The sequence below is a fragment of the Macaca thibetana genome, chromosome 15 (assembly GCF_024542745.1).
Source record: "Macaca thibetana thibetana isolate TM-01 chromosome 15, ASM2454274v1, whole genome shotgun sequence".
Lineage (NCBI taxonomy): Eukaryota > Metazoa > Chordata > Mammalia > Primates > Cercopithecidae > Macaca > Macaca thibetana.
In genome coordinates, this window is record NC_065592.1 from 41,618,052 (window position 1) to 41,633,540 (window position 15,489).

Sequence of the window (15,489 nt, forward strand, 5' to 3'; positions counted from 1 at the left end):
AAACAATTGAAAATATTTGCAGGCCAGTTATCCAGAGCAAGACAAACGTTCTTAGGGCAGTGCAAATGTTGTCCTGCAGAGAAGAAGCCAAAGCCTGGGCTTAGGCCCTGCCCCTGATGTCTGCAGGGTCAGCACCCTGTGCTCGCTGGCCCTGGCCTGCATGGACAGTCCACACTGGGAACAGACCGAGAGCAGTGCCCAAGTATAGCCTGAGTCCTTCCCCAGCAGCCCCCAGCAGCTGCTCCAAAAGTGGGGGAGTCCTCCATGGTGCTTGGAAATCTGGCCTCGTATAAGGCCAGTGGGTGCCTTCCAGAGGAGCCCAAGATGCTGCTGACGGCTCCACCGTTTCCAGCCCCACCGAGCTATAGTAGTTCTGTGTCCCCAGCAGAGGGTAATCCACCACCACCAGGCTGGACCCTCCACATGGCTCTTCAGTGCCCTCTAGTGGTGCTTTGGTGCACGACAATGACAAGGAAGCACTGGGGGTTGGGGGGTGGGTAGCCCACCTGGCCCTGCAGGTTGCATGCTCAGGTGCATCTTTCCCCATGTGTGACTGCACAGACCACTGCGAACTCCAGGCCCAGGCAGAATCGGGATGGACTAGACAACACGCACAGCTTGTACAGTCTGCTTTGTGGTTCAGTACGGGAGTCACTTGATTTTCTTCCAGATGCCCATCCCCAGCCTCACAGGAACAGGAACCTCATCACCCCCAAAACTACCCCAACCCCTGCCACTGTGACCTGTGACCTGTGACAGGGAGATGGGGCTGCATAAGGACAACACTAGTGACCAGAAGATTTTTGCAGTTTATTTCTGGATCAGTGCCTGAGTATGGGGAAGGTGGGTGTGGGAGCAGCTCTGCCACCCCAGGACCACTGACTTCTCTGAACTCTCAGTGGGCCCGTGCTTGCTACCCTCCTGCCAGGACTGTGCTTGAAGTTGCTGAGATGGGTGCAGACCTGAAAGGCCAAAGATAAGAATTCAGATTTCAGGATTCAGAGAGGTCAGAGCAGTGAAGGTGGGGCTCGGGGGAAGGGGAGCAGCGAAGAGAAAGGCAAAGGTAGCCAGACTGGAATGCCAGCAGCACAAGAGGAAAGACTGGGCTAGCAGCAGTTCTTTGAAAACTACCTGATGGGTCTTGGTCAACCTGAAGGAACATATGAATCACTGGTGGCAGATTACATAGAAAGCCAAGGAGATCCAGAGCAAGAGGTCAGGCTGACTTGCTCAGCACCGCCTGGAGTGCTGAGCTCCATTCTCAGCGTGTAGGAGTGGTAAGTCTGTAGAGCAGTGGTAAACTCCAGCAGGCTGACCGGCAAGGAGGCCTTGTGGAGGACGGCACAGTGGTGTCCCCTCTCCATAGATCTTCCCTCCTGTGGAAGGTGTGCAGACTCAAAGAGAGAGCTTGGAATTATTCTGGGGAACCCCAGGGGAGAGATGAGCCCCAGTGAGTGCAGGTCCGGGAGGAGAAGGCTGTGGCTCAGTGAAAGCACTGTGCACCACCTCACCAGGAGCAGGAGGGACGGGCTCCCTGCCACTGCAGTGTGTAAGCCAGACAAGCCTTGTCAGTTTCCTGTGACGAGCACTTCATCCCATTGAGCAATGCTGTATGACACAACTGATTTTCTCCACACCGAGAATCTAAGACTCCATCATAAATTACTGCTGTTCGTTGTAGAAGAAAAGACATGATCACTGTTAATGGGTTTGCCGTTCATGCATAACTGGAATGGGTCCGTGCTACTGCATTCTGATGTTGGTTTGATTGTCACACATTGGAGAAACTCAGATTCTGCTGCTAAGTCAGTTGACCTTGGACCAAGCCGGTTCTGTCACCTTAATTAAACAATGAAAGGATGTCAGGAAATCCCCATTGCCCTTAATAAAATGCAGCCCAGCTCCTAAGTGGGTAGCAGTGGGGGGGGAAATCTCTACACCTGGCCACTCTGACTTTAGTTTATGGAGATCACCTCCCCTGGGGTGTTTCTCACTGCAGAGCCTTCAGGAAACCATGTTATCCCCTCTAGCACTCCAGCCCAAGTGTGGACTCAATGCACATGGACCCAAAGAGGTTGAGCTAAGGCTTTCTGTGGCTTGGGACAGCAAAAGGCAAATCAAGTCTGAGAGAACACACAGCAGGATGATCTGGTCAAAAAATGGCCTGAAGCTGCAGGTCCCACCCCTCCTAACTCCTCCTGCTTCCACGTGGGAGCACCATCTTTCCCCCAGCTCACAGAAGCCCAGGTCACTGCCTGCTTCAAAGGCCATGCCTGGAGAGCAAGACCAAAAAAAATAGTTTCCAAACCACACCTAAGATCTGCCTTCTACCCCTGGGTCCCATCAAAGTAACCCTTCTTCCTAGTGATGGACCCTGGGGATGCCCATGCCTTACCCTCAGGAGTGTGGCTTTACCCTGGGCCTCAACAGCACCACTCCATCAGAATATAACATCCTGAACACAGTTATTTGGTGATATACTCTCAGTGGCAAACAGATGGCAAAGGAATCTTCAATTTAGTAAGTTTGTGCTTGACAGTTGTATGGATGTATCAATTCTGCAACTATTTAGTGTCCTATGTAGGACTGAACAAATGAGTAAATATTTGATGTTGTTCGAAGGCAGGGATTCCACTATGGGAGAAGAGTGATGAAAATATGGAATGAGAAAGGCAAGCAAGAACTCGGCAGTGTTGGATCTTATCTAGACAGACAGACAGACAAGTAGGTAGGTAGGTAGATAGATAGATACATACATACATACATACATTATTTTAAAAAGAGCTTAGAAGTAGTGACAACTTAGGAACAGTGAGACCATCAAGTGCCTACATCTTGGTTTCTAAACAACATTCTCCACTAAAAAGAACAAGGACTCCTTGGAGAAATGGTTGATTGCAAGGCTGGGAGCAAGAAAAGTTGAAGGAGTGCTGGAATCATTACGCCAAGAAGTAAGAAAGTGCTCAAAAAATTATGGTGATATGTGGAAAAAACATAGAAGGTAGCATGAAGTTGTTTTCCACTGGCCAAATCTGGAAAAATTTAAGCATCAACATGAATAAGACAGCAAAGGATTATAAGACATTGAATTAAAAAGGAACGTATTAGGCCAGGCACAGTGGCTTACACTTGTAATCCCAGCAGTTTGGGAGGCCAAGACAGGCGGATCACCTGAGGTCGGCAGCTCAAGAACAGCCTGGGAAACCCCATCTCTAATAAAAATACAAAAATTAGCCAGGCATGGTAGCAGGCGCCTGTAATCCCAGCTACTCAGGAGGCTGAGGCTTGAGAATTGCTTGAAACCAGGAAGCAGAGGTTGCGGTGAGTGGAGATCACGACATTGCACTCCAGCCTGGGTGACAGAGACTCTGTCTCAAAAAAAAGGAACATACTGATATACATAAATAAATGGGAGGAAAGGAAACCTCTTCTTTGCAGGAGAATGCCAAGTGTTTAAATAGAATGGTAGAATTGGAAAATCACCATTTTGCAGCTACCAAAGTAATAAATGACTCAGGTAAGAATTATCAATGGTTGCTGAAACCACCAAGTGAACGTCTGTGGGAGAACGGGATACTTACACAGTCTCAAAGTAGCTCCCACAGATTATTTATTAATTACAAAGGGGGAAATGGTACCTTTGAAATGGATATCTGACAGGCATCATGTCAACCAAGTGATCACAGATAACATCACAAAGTGCCAACGCGTCCCCCTGATGTGACTCTTACTTATGTAGGATTCCTGCCAAGAATGCATAAAACCTGGATATAAAACATTCAGGCTAACCCAAATTGAGGGACTTCTACAAAATAACTGAACTAGATTTTTCAGAAACAATGACAGGAAAGACCAAAGTAGTCTGAAGAATTGTTTGAGATTAAAGGAAACCAAAGACACATAAGTGCAATAATGATCCTGGATTGGATCCTGCATTGGAAAAACCACAGTTGCTTTAAAGGACATTATTAAGCCAATTGGCAAAATGTGAAAATGGATAGTATATGAGATAATATACTGTATCAGTGTTAAATTTTCTGAATTTAGTAAGTGTATGTGATTGTGCAAGAGAATCCCTTGTTCTTAGGAAATATATGCTAGGATATTCAGGGGTGAAGGGTCAGGATATCTGCAATTTACTCTCGAATGGTTCAGAAAAAATTAATGTACCGTAGATATTGTTTCATTCCCTGGGTGTCTTTTTGTCTTGTTGCCACCATCTGGCCAATTATCTCCCAGAGTTTCCCAATTCAAGTTCCTGCCAGAGAGAATGTGCTCAGGAAGGATCCTCTCCATCAACCCTCATTAGGCAGAGCACTTTGTAGGAGGAAACTTCATAGGTATCTGACAAGCCTCTGGATTAGCTGCCTGGGGTCAGGTGCCCGTTCTTTGTTCAGTCAGCCTTGGCCAAGGATGAGTCATGTGGTTCATAACATGGCTGCCACTACTGCTTCAGCAATGGGGCTGTGGGCAAGAGGGTCTCCTCAGAAGGGTTTGGCAGGCCTCAGGCTCAGGCAGGCCAGTATATCCTGTATCTCCAGTTGCACAGAGGTAACCCCAGAGATACCTGAAGACCTCCTGACATAACTTTATACCTCATTCTCACCCTCAGTCTTTCAACAAATATTAGAGGTACCTGCATTGGGCCAGGTTTTGTGTTAGATCCTACGGGCACAGAAGTGACCCAGTTCCTACCCTCAGGAGCTCTGACTCAAATTGGAGAGGCATGAATTATGCAGAGAACTGGAGTGCAGAGTTGAATTGCTACCAACAAACCGAAGGCAGTCAATGCTAGTTGAGGCCTGGGCTCCACACCTTAGGAACACAGAGATGGGGAGTCCAAATGGCCCACTGAACAGGGGCATTGGCTATGGCTCACAAGAGGGAAAAGGACTCTCAGATAAGGACCCTGTTGCTGGAAGAGTGTCCTGTGCCATCCCTGCAGTCTCTGTTTTCTCTTTGCACAGCCTGACCCAGCAGGACGGGATATCTCCATCCGCCCTCTCCTGGAGCACTGTGAGAACACCCACATGACCATCTGGCTTGGCATCGTCTATGCCTACAAGGGACTTCTCATGGTAGGTGCAGAGCAGGAGATGGAGTTGGGGGGGACACTTCTCTGTTGGGCCTCTGTCTCCCAGGGGCCTCCATCAATGTAAAAATAAACAGAGCCTCCATGACTAAGCAGTTACTCTCTGTGTACTCAGTGCCTGCCGCATGCTATCTCAGTTCCTGCAGCAACCCTATGAGATAGGTACAAGTAACATCCTTATTTCACTGATGACACTGAGGCTTGGTGTCTTGCCCAAGGTCACCCAGCTGGTAAGCGGCAGAGTCAAGATCTTAACCAGAGAGTAACCCAAAAACTTGTGGCTGTGCCTCACAGCTGTCACTGCACCGCTCCCGGGAAGAGCAGTCTGCTGACATCCAGTGCATGTTCATTTCCAGCATTTCAGCGGATCCTCTCTTAAGCCCATGGGAGGTGGGCGGGATCATCCCCATTTAATAGATGAGGAGGGTAAGCCTCGGAGAGGCTGAATGATTTGCCAAAAGCTACCTAGTAACCTCTAAACTCCAAACCCAGCACTCTTTCCACTTGACTCATCTTTTAAAATCAAAGATCATGCTAGGTGCTATGGCTCATGCTTGCAATCCCAGCACTTTGAGAGGCCGAGGTGGGTGGGTCACCTGAGGTCAGGAGTTCGAGACCAGCCTGGCCAGCATGGTGAAACCCCATCTCTACTAAAAATACAAAATTAGCTGGGTGTGGTTGCGGGCGCCTGTAATCCCAGTTACTCCGGAGGCTGAGGCAGGAGAATCACTTGAACCCGGGAGGCAGAGGTTGCAGTGAGCCGAGATCAGGCCATTTGCACTCCAGCCTAGGCAACAAGAGTGAAACTCCATCTCAAAAAAAAAAAAACAAAGATCACATACGGAGCCACGTTGTGATATGCCAACATGAGGGAGAACTTGAAAGGTCAGCCCCACCGTGTTTCAGCCCAGGTTGATCCTTGAATCTTCTCTCCTATATCCTATATAAACCATGCTTCCACTTAAAGCCCTCCAGTGACATGAAGCTGGTCACTGCACCATCCTCAGATCTTTCCACAGGGAGGTTAAGCCACCCTTCACCCCTGTGTGACCCCACTTAGAGGCCAAAAATGAAGCCTTCTCCAAAAGTCAAATAAACTGGAACCTCTCGTGCTGCTCAAATGCATTCTTACCTGTTGCCGCATCAGAGAAGTGTTAGTGATTGATCCCGTGTCCTTTGAGAGGCCATGCCAGAAGGGCATGTATGAGGACCCTAGGCGAAGATTGGTCCCCACTTCATACCAGTTGACACCCTTTTATGGTTTTCCATAGAAGTTTTTTGAGCTCCCATGCAAGCAACAGGACCACTGGGTTGCAATCTGAGCACAAGGTAATGACCCTGGGGGTGTCCACAGGAGGTACCCAATATAGAAATAGGAACTTGAGGACTGGCCAAAGTTCCTGGGTTTGGACAAGGACACATTCATAGTCACCAGAAGCTTGGAAGAGCTGTCAGCAATGGGTGGCACAGACCTGAGGGCAGAACCGTCAGCCCCAAGCAAAGTTGCTGGAAGGCAGACTCCATCTCCATGTAAAGATAGATTCTTATAACAGGGAGCACTGTCCACAGATGCCATGGAGCCCCTAAGAAGGACAAGCTCCCTGTCATGGGAAAGCATGTCGTGTCAATGACCTGCACTTCCCCCAGCCCTGGTTGAACAAAGAGTGAATCTAGACACTCTCCATGATCCTTCCAGCCTTGATGTTCCTTGATTCTGAGACTCATTCTGTGAAATTAGATTATGGTGAATCATATTGACATCTTTAAACTGGACTTATTTGTAATGTTTTGATCGTTCATTATCTTCTCCCACCTACTTCCAAAGTGGTTGGAGATGAGAGATGACTGTATGTCTTCACATGAAGCTAACAGCTTCAGCCAGCTCATGTCAACAAAAGCTATATTTGATAGCGCAAATGCTTTACCATTTAGAATATGCAAGGAACGGTCCCCAGCCTCCTGGCCCTGAAGGTTTATGACTAAAATCCCACTGCCACCCCCCTACTCCTTCTATTTTAGAGCCACAGAATCTCAAGGCTGGGAGAAGCACACACAGCCCTTTAGGTCCACCCCACTGTCAAATGTTTTGGCCCCAAGCCCCAGCCCACCCTGAGCTTCCCCCAAAGCATTCATTCACTAACTGCTTCTATACCTCTAGTGATGGAGTGCTCACCCTCTTCAAAGGAGCCTGTGCCATTCATGGATAATGTGTTAGTTTCCTTTGGCTGTCATAACAAATTACCACAAAACAGTGGCTTACAAAACAAACAAATGTATTCTTTCCTACTTGTGGAGGCCAGAGGTCCAAAATCCAGACAGTTGTGTTCCCTCTGAAGGCTGCAGGGGAGCATGCTTCCTTGCCTCTTCCGGCACCTGATGGTTCCAGGCATGCCTTGGCTTGTGACTGCATGACTCTAGTTTCCACCTCCGTCTCCACGTGGCCTTCTCTTCTTCTCCCCAATGGTCTCCTTTATGTGTCCCTTATAAGGACACTTGTCATTGGATTTGGGGCCCTTCCAGATAATCCAGGATGATCTCATCTCAAGATCCTTCATTATATCTGCAAATACCCTTTTTCCAAATAAGGTCACATTCATGGTTTTCAGGAATTAAGATATGGGCCATCTTTTAGGGCCATCATTCAACCCACAGATGGAGTGCCTTTCTAGAAAGTTTTTCCTAATCCTCAGCAGAAATCTTCCTCAGTGTAACTTATACCCATGAACCCTCAATCTACTATTTGAGGGCCTAAAGAACAAGTTACTTTGTGTTTCCTCCTGACACTCTTTAGAGATTTACAGCCAACCACTAGGTCCCCAGGGTAGCCCACATTTATTGTGGGGACCCTCACAGTGGCTTGGTGGCCCATCGGTAGCATGGCTGATAGGAGGGCACACTGACTCTTGGTCAGAGAGCCCAAGTCCTGGCGCCCATCCAGCCCTGATATTCACGCTGTGGGACCCCAAGCAGGTCACCTCTCCTGGCCAAACCTCTGCTTCTTCCTTTGCAAGATGGCACAGCTACCATGGGATCACAGTGGGTCGTGGGTAAAGGAACCAATACAGAACAGGCTTTCAATGGCTGTTGGTTTTCTTCTCTCACTCAGTATCTGGTTCCTGGGCTCCTGGTTCCCTATTTTATTTTATTTTATTTTTTTGAGACAGAGTCTCACTCACTCTGTCACCCAGGCTAGATTGAGTGCAGTGGCACAATCTCTGCTCACTGCAACCTCTGCCTCCCGGGTTCAAGCAATTCTCCTGCCTCAGCCTCCCAAGTAGCTGAAATTACAGGCATGCACCACCACGCTCAGCTAGTTTTTATATTTTTAGTAGTATTGGAGTTTCACCTCATTGCCCAGGTTGGTCTCAAACTCGTGACCTCAGGTAATCCACCTATCTTGGCCTCTCAAAGTACTGGGATTATAGGTGTGAGCCACCATGCCTGGCCTGGTTCCCCATTTTAAAAGGAATTTTTAAAAAGGAATAAATCAGGCTGTGAGATAACACATTTAGAGAAAGGATAAAGGACAAGGGAGAGGAAAATAATCATGGTTGTATAAAATAAGATCAATTACAAACAGCTTTGAACTTACCTTGGTGCAGAACATTTCAGTCTACAGAGTGCTTTGACATCAATCCTCCCATTTCATCCACACAGAAACCCTGTGACATTGGTATTATTATTATTATTATTATTATTCCCCCCAGTCCACAGACGTTGAAAGTGAGGTCCTGAGAGGTGAAGTGACTTGCCCAGGTCACCCAGCCAACGGATGGCAGAGCAGTTTCCATATCCCCCGGCCTTGTGTCCAGCCCCGCTTCTACCACACAGCACTATGCGGCCATCAAATCTCTAAACACGGGTCCTCGGTGTGACGTTAAATGATTCGTGCAGCTGTCAGACGCCTGAAGCTGTCCTGCTGAAGCCACACGGAAGAGGCGCCTTTGTGAGAAGGCCCCTTGGAGGGCCGCACTAAAGCAGAGGTTCCTGTACCAGTCAACTATCTTGGCTCTTCCTCCTGCCCGCCACACCACCATTCTGCCCTACACCCACCTGCACTGTCCCTGCAGCCCACCCTCCCCTTAGACCACCCATAAGGGTTAAACCCTCGACACCCTGCTTCAGATCATAGCTGGCCTCTACTCTGTCCATTTCTGTCGAGACATCTATTGGTTACGAGTAGAGCTACAAGTCACAGAAAAACCCAAAATAATAATGGTTGAAAAGACAGGAAATGTTCCTCTCAGGTAAACCTAGTCCAGAAGTAAGCAATCTAGGGCTGGGGTAAGGCTCCCAGAATCTCAGCTCTTTGTATCTTGCAGCCCCCACATCATCATTACACAGGTTCCACATCATAGCCTTGTGATCTAAGACAGATGCTGAAGCTCCACCCATCACACTCCACTCCAGCTGTTAGGAAGGAGGAAAAGCAACACCTCTTCCCTTTAAAGACACTTCCCAGAACATGTGCACACCACTGCTATTTACAGGCATTGTCAGAAGCTAGTAACACACCACGCCTAGCCTCTAGGGCAGCTGGAAAATGTAGTCTCTATTCTGGGCGTCCATGTGCACTTGAGGACAATAGAAGTCTCAGACACAAGGGATCTGCTTAGTTTAATAGAAAAAAGACTGGAGTGAATTTCTAAAAACACAGCCCATTTTTGCTACCATATTGCTGTGTGACCTTGGGCAGACCTCTTCACCCCTTCTGGGCCTTAGTATTCCCTAGAGAGTGAGGAAGAAGGTTGAGATCTTATCTGAAGTCCCCTTCCACAGTGGCCTCGGGCAGGTCTGTGCATGAACCAGTCATAGGGGTGCAGGAGAACTGGACAGCTGTCACATCCCCAATCTGCATTTGCTTGGCGGGACTCAACTCAGCAGGGTCACAAGTGGAGACAGATGGTGACATCCAGAAGACCTGGCTGACAGCAAGGCCCCCCACCCTCCCTCCCTGCAGCCCACCTCCTGAGTAACCCTCCACTCCACAGCTTCTCAGAGCAGCGGGTGTGTGCCGCCCCTTGGTAACGATCATCTCCCCTTTCTGTTCACCATTTCAGTTGTTCGGTTGTTTCTTAGCTTGGGAGACCCGCAACGTCAGCATCCCTGCACTCAACGACAGCAAGTACATTGGGATGAGCGTCTACAACGTGGGGATCATGTGCATCATCGGGGCCGCTGTCTCCTTCCTGACCCGGGACCAGCCCAACGTGCAGTTCTGCATCGTGGCTCTGGTCATCATCTTCTGCAGCACCATCACCCTCTGCCTGGTGTTTGTGCCGAAGGTACGGGTGCTGGCCCCACCACCTGGCCTCTGCCCTCCGACTCCAGCACAGGGGCATTGCTGGCTTTTCTCCATTCTCTAAAAGGTTTACCCATTCCTTTTTTATGATGAAGACAATTCACACTATAGAAAGTTCAGAAAATGCAGAGGAATAAAGGCCAGGTTTCTCAGAAATCTCCCTTTGTCCCACCACCCAAAAATAATCACTGGTCATGTTTTGTTGGGGTGTTCTTTACTGTTAATGTTTTTGATGTGTTTCCTTCCAGCCTTTTTCTTAATAGCTAGGAGATAATGCTTTTTTTGTTTGTTTTTTTGTTTGTTTTCTCACTCTGCCACCCAGGCTGGAGTGCAGTGATGCAGTCTCGGCCTACTGCAACCTCAACCTCGCGGGATCAAATGATTCTCTTGCCTCAGCCTTCCAAGTAGCTGGGACCACAGGCATCACCACCACGCTTAGCTAATTTTTTAATTTTTTTATAGAGACAGGGTCTCCCTGTGTTGCCCAAGCTGGTCTCGGACTCCTGGGCTCAAGCAATCCTCTGGCCTTGGCCTCCCAAAGTGCTGAGATTACAGGCATAAGCCACCTCGCCAAAAAAAATCACCGTTTTTAGTAGCCACTTACGTGTTCCATTTATTTGAAGGGCTGACCTTCAGGACCACCTTGAAGAGAGATTTTTCTTCTTCTTCTTCTTCTTTTTTATTTATTTATTTATTTATTTTGAGACACAGTTTCGCTCTTGTTGCTGAGGCTGGATTGTAATGGCACATTCTTGACTCATTGCAACCTCCACCTCCCAGGTTCAAGCAATTCTCCTGCCTCAGCCTCCTGAGTAGCTGGGATTACAGGTGCACGCCACCACACCCAGCTAAATTTGTATTTTTAGTAGAGACAGGGTTTCACCATGTTGGCCAGGCTGGTCTGGAACTCCTGACCTCAGGTGATCCACCCTCCTCGGCCTCCCAAAGTGCTGGGATTACATGCATGAGCCACAGCACCCGACAGAGAGATTTTTCAAATATCATCCTACCTCGCAGTGGGCGGGTGAGCCAGAGGCCTTTCTTCTCAGGAGCCCCTGCAGTAGGGTGATCTGTGTCGAGGGAAGCCTGACCTCAGTGGGTCTCAAAAGTAAAGGAAGGTGGCTGGGTGTAGTGGCTCGTGCCTGTAATCCCAGCACTTTGGGAAACCAAGGCAGGAGGATCACTTGAGGCCAGGAGTTCAAGACCAGCCTGAGCAACATGGTGACACCCCCTCTCTACTAAAAATACAAAACAAAATAGCCAGGTGTGGTGGTGCGCACCTGTAGTCCCGGCTACTCAGGAGGCTGAAGTAGGAAGATCACTTGAGCCTGGAGGAGCAGAGGTTGTGGTGAGCTGAGATTGTGCCACTGCACTCTAGCCTTGGTGACAGAGTGAGACCCTTTACCACCCGCCCCCCAAAAAGGAAAGAACAGGACACAGAGTTACAAAGCTGGGCGGGGGTTACTGACCCAAGTGGGAGGCATCTGCCTCAGAACAGGGGAGAGGAAAGATCACCTGGGTCCATTTCAGCAAACAGGCTACCCATGGTGCCTCCATCCTCCTGGGCATGCAGTCAGCCCCCAGGCACTGTGAGCTCTGCACTGGAACACCTCTGGTGTACACGCATTAGTCGTTCACACCCGCCCAGACTCCAGGGCAACGCCATGACTTCCCTGCCAGCACTCTGACATTCTTTCCATGCTGTAAAAGAGGCCCAATGATCTCTAAGCCAAGCTTCAGTTGTGGCACTCTGCTCCGTCACACTCAATAGCTCCTCATTGTCCTCCTGGCTCTAGGATCAAGTTTCTGATGTTGGGCTGGCTCTCAGTACCCTCGGGTCTCCTCTAGTCTCCCCAGAGAACCCTGTCCACCACCCAACCTGCCCTTCCCCTGCCGTTTCCCCCAGGCTTCCCTGCATTGGCAGACGCCAGTTCTTCCCTTGGAGTTCCCTTCCCCCCACCATCCCTCCAGACTGTCCTCAGAGCCCAGCAGGCCACGGCACTGTGGTGGTCTGTCCCTGATACCCGCTGGCCTGGTGAAGATTGAGTCCTTCCTTCATCCCCAGCCCACGCCTCTGGACCATGAGGTCCCAGTGAGCAGGGGCCATGGGTCACTCCACTCCTGCTTTCCAGAGCTGAGCCCAGAGCCTGCCTCGATCAGAGATGTTTCTAGAATAAGCTGGTAAGATCAGGGTCAAGTGGCAACTTTTGTTTTCTATATAAAATGTCTTTGGATGCAGCTAAGTGATGCCCAGACTCCTAACTCACGGAAACTGAGATAATAACCATGTGTTGTTTTAAGCTGCTGAAAAACAAGCTTTTGTCAATGACACAGCTTGTTACCAGCCTGCTTCTAGAACTCATCAATGGTTTAACAAACAGAGGCCTTTGCTCTCCTCTATCTCTTTGTTGTCACAGCTGTTGCCCTTGGGGCTTATTTTTTCCACAAGGAGCAAGGCCTAAGGCAACTTGCTAGGCAGCTGAAGCGAGGCCTCAGGGGCCCTGGTTGGGACGCAGGTGGCATCAGGGTCAGGAGACTAGACTCTTAGTGACCAGGAAGGACACAGAGGCATGGTGAGGGGAAGGGGCCTGCCCAACGTCACATCAAGCAAGTGGCAGAGTCTGGCCTGAGCCTAGGTCTCCTGACTTCCAGCCTGTGGCCTTCCTGGGACCTCTTGTCGCCTCCAGAGCAGGATTTGCTGGGAGAGTGTGCCATGTGGGATGGGAGGAAGGACCCAGGGCTCTCTCTTCAACCCTGCCCCCACCTTTGTCCTTTCAGCTCATCACCCTGCGAACAAACCCAGATGCAGCAACGCAGAACAGGCGATTCCAGTTCACTCAGAATCAGAAGAAAGAAGATTCTAAAACGTCCACCTCGGTCACCAGTGTGAACCAAGCCAGCACATCCCGCCTGGAGGGCCTACAGTCAGAAAACCATCGCCTGCGAATGAAGATCACAGAGGTACCTCCCTCCACATCTAGTAGCTGGGCCCCGTCTGCCACTGAAGCCCCTCTGACCCCGTGCAGGGACTCTCAGGCTCCTCTAGACCATCCCTGCAGCATGACCCGGCAGTGTCATCAGCTGCAGTTACAGCTGCGAGAGCCAGGGGTGACATAAGCCGCACAGAGGCGTTTGTCAGAATCCGACATGAGCTCATTGGCCACCTCGCCCAGGCTCTTGGAGGCCAGCACCACCTGATTCAAGCCATCCCCAGACAGAAAGGAACTCAGAGAGATTTGTGAGCTTCCGGATTATTGTAGCTTCCTACGTTAGTGTCTCTTTGGTGTCTCTCTTTGTGTCTCTCTCCCTCTCAGTTTTTCACTCTCCCAGCACAACCCAGCAACCACCACATCTATATGATGTACAAGATAAGAGAAAGTGAAAAGAAACTTTTCAAGACAGAGTGCCGCAGACCTCGCCTTTGTCCTAAGGGTTCTCAACTGGTTCTTGAATATTCCAGAGAGACCATAGCCAGATTGCCTTGTGCCCAAGCCTTGTAGACCAGGGAAGGGAAAACAAATTACCTCCCCTCCTCTACCCCTCCCTTTGGGTTGGAGGTATGCCTGGACCCATGCTCTGTAGGCTGTGTATTGCTTTAATAGAGGAATTCTGATTAGGGAGGGGGACAGGAAAGGGACCAAGGAAAGTACATTGGTTATGATGCTGGCTAAACAAGGCCCCAAAATAAAGTGGCCCAAAGAAAATATGTTTATTTCCCTTTTACCAAATGGCCATGAAGAGACAGGTCCCAGGTGGGGCAGCTCTGCTCCCCAAGGTCATTGCTGGGCTTGGTTCCTGCCCTCTGGTTTCCCCAACTCTCTAGGCTGTTCTCCTCATTCATAGTGGGAGAGCTGGGTGGATGGCATGTCTGGTTCACAGTGTCAGGAGGGGAAGAGATAGAAAGTCCACATGAGGGACTGCCTCTTAAGCAGTAACACCAAAAATTGTGCACATTTTGGTTCTGCCCTAGTCACATCAGCAAAAACTGACAAGAGCACACCCAGTGACAGAGAAGGCTGGGAAACATCATCTCTAGCTGGACAGCTGCAAGGAAGAAGTGAGACATACGGTTGCCAGATTAGATACAGGATGCCCAGTTAAATTCAAACTTCAGTTCAACAACCAGTCATATTTTCAGTAAAAGTATAGCCCGAATAATACTGGGATATAATTATACTGAAAAAGAACTCGTTATCCGAAACTCAAATTTGACTGGACATTCTGGGTTTTTATTTGCTAGATCTGGCAGCCCTTTGGGGGGCTCACAGAATTCTGCCACGGAGAGCCACCACACAGTTGTCTGCGCACCTAAAGATGACTGCTTTAGGATGGGGCAACCCACCAGCAGCTGCCAGAGCAAACTAAGAAGGGTTTCTGTCCCCCAAAGCCTATTACGGGCTGTTTCCCTATCAGGCCTCTCATGATGAGCACTACCACGTCACTGCGCATTTTGCTTCTACTTGCACACTTCAGCATGGAAGAGTTCACTCACGTTAGGAAACCCAAGCCACTGTTTAAAACTCTAAATTGTTGCGTTATTTTTCCTGGAAATGAATCACAATCTGGCCTCCTGTTGTCCCCACCCTTTGATCCTACTCCTGCCATTTAAGTCACATAGAAAAGAGTATCTCTCTCCCTCCTCCTCCACATGAAAACGTATTAAACAATTTCATGGCTGTATTCCTGACATCAGAACAGCATCCGATAATTTATCAGATCTCCTCCCTTATACTACAGCAGGATGCTGTTTGGAAAAATCCTCTAACCATGTTTTTCCTGTGCTCTTGCACCAATACAACAGTCAACACAGAAGACTTCTGTGACCAAATGCACCCGCTGGGCGCCTCCGGTTCAATTCCAATACTACGGATCTAGAGATAGCTTCAGATCCCACAGGTTGAGGGCTCAGTCCCCAAGGCTCCCCCTGACCCCCACCCCACCCTCAGATACCAGCCACAAGTCAGACCTCTGGAACTTCTGACCAACCAGCTTCAAGTTGGGACTCCCAGGATCCCACTTTGGGTTGAATTACTTTGCTAGAGGGGCTCCCGGAACCCAGGGAAACACATTTACCAGCTTATTACCAAGGACACAA

The 15,489-nt window shown here is 49.2% G+C and overlaps 1 protein-coding gene across 1 annotated transcript in view; it reads left to right on the forward strand.

The window, feature by feature from the left end:
* The window catches only part of GABBR2 (gamma-aminobutyric acid type B receptor subunit 2), a 419,555-nt gene that overhangs the window by 390,717 nt on the left and 13,349 nt on the right, over positions 1-15,489 (forward strand). Inside the window, exons 14-16 of the mRNA XM_050762091.1 lie at positions 4,968-5,078; positions 10,153-10,377; positions 13,173-13,355. Of these exons, the coding sequence (XP_050618048.1) occupies positions 4,968-5,078; positions 10,153-10,377; positions 13,173-13,355 (519 nt within the window). The remainder of the gene's footprint in view (positions 1-4,967; positions 5,079-10,152; positions 10,378-13,172; positions 13,356-15,489) is intronic.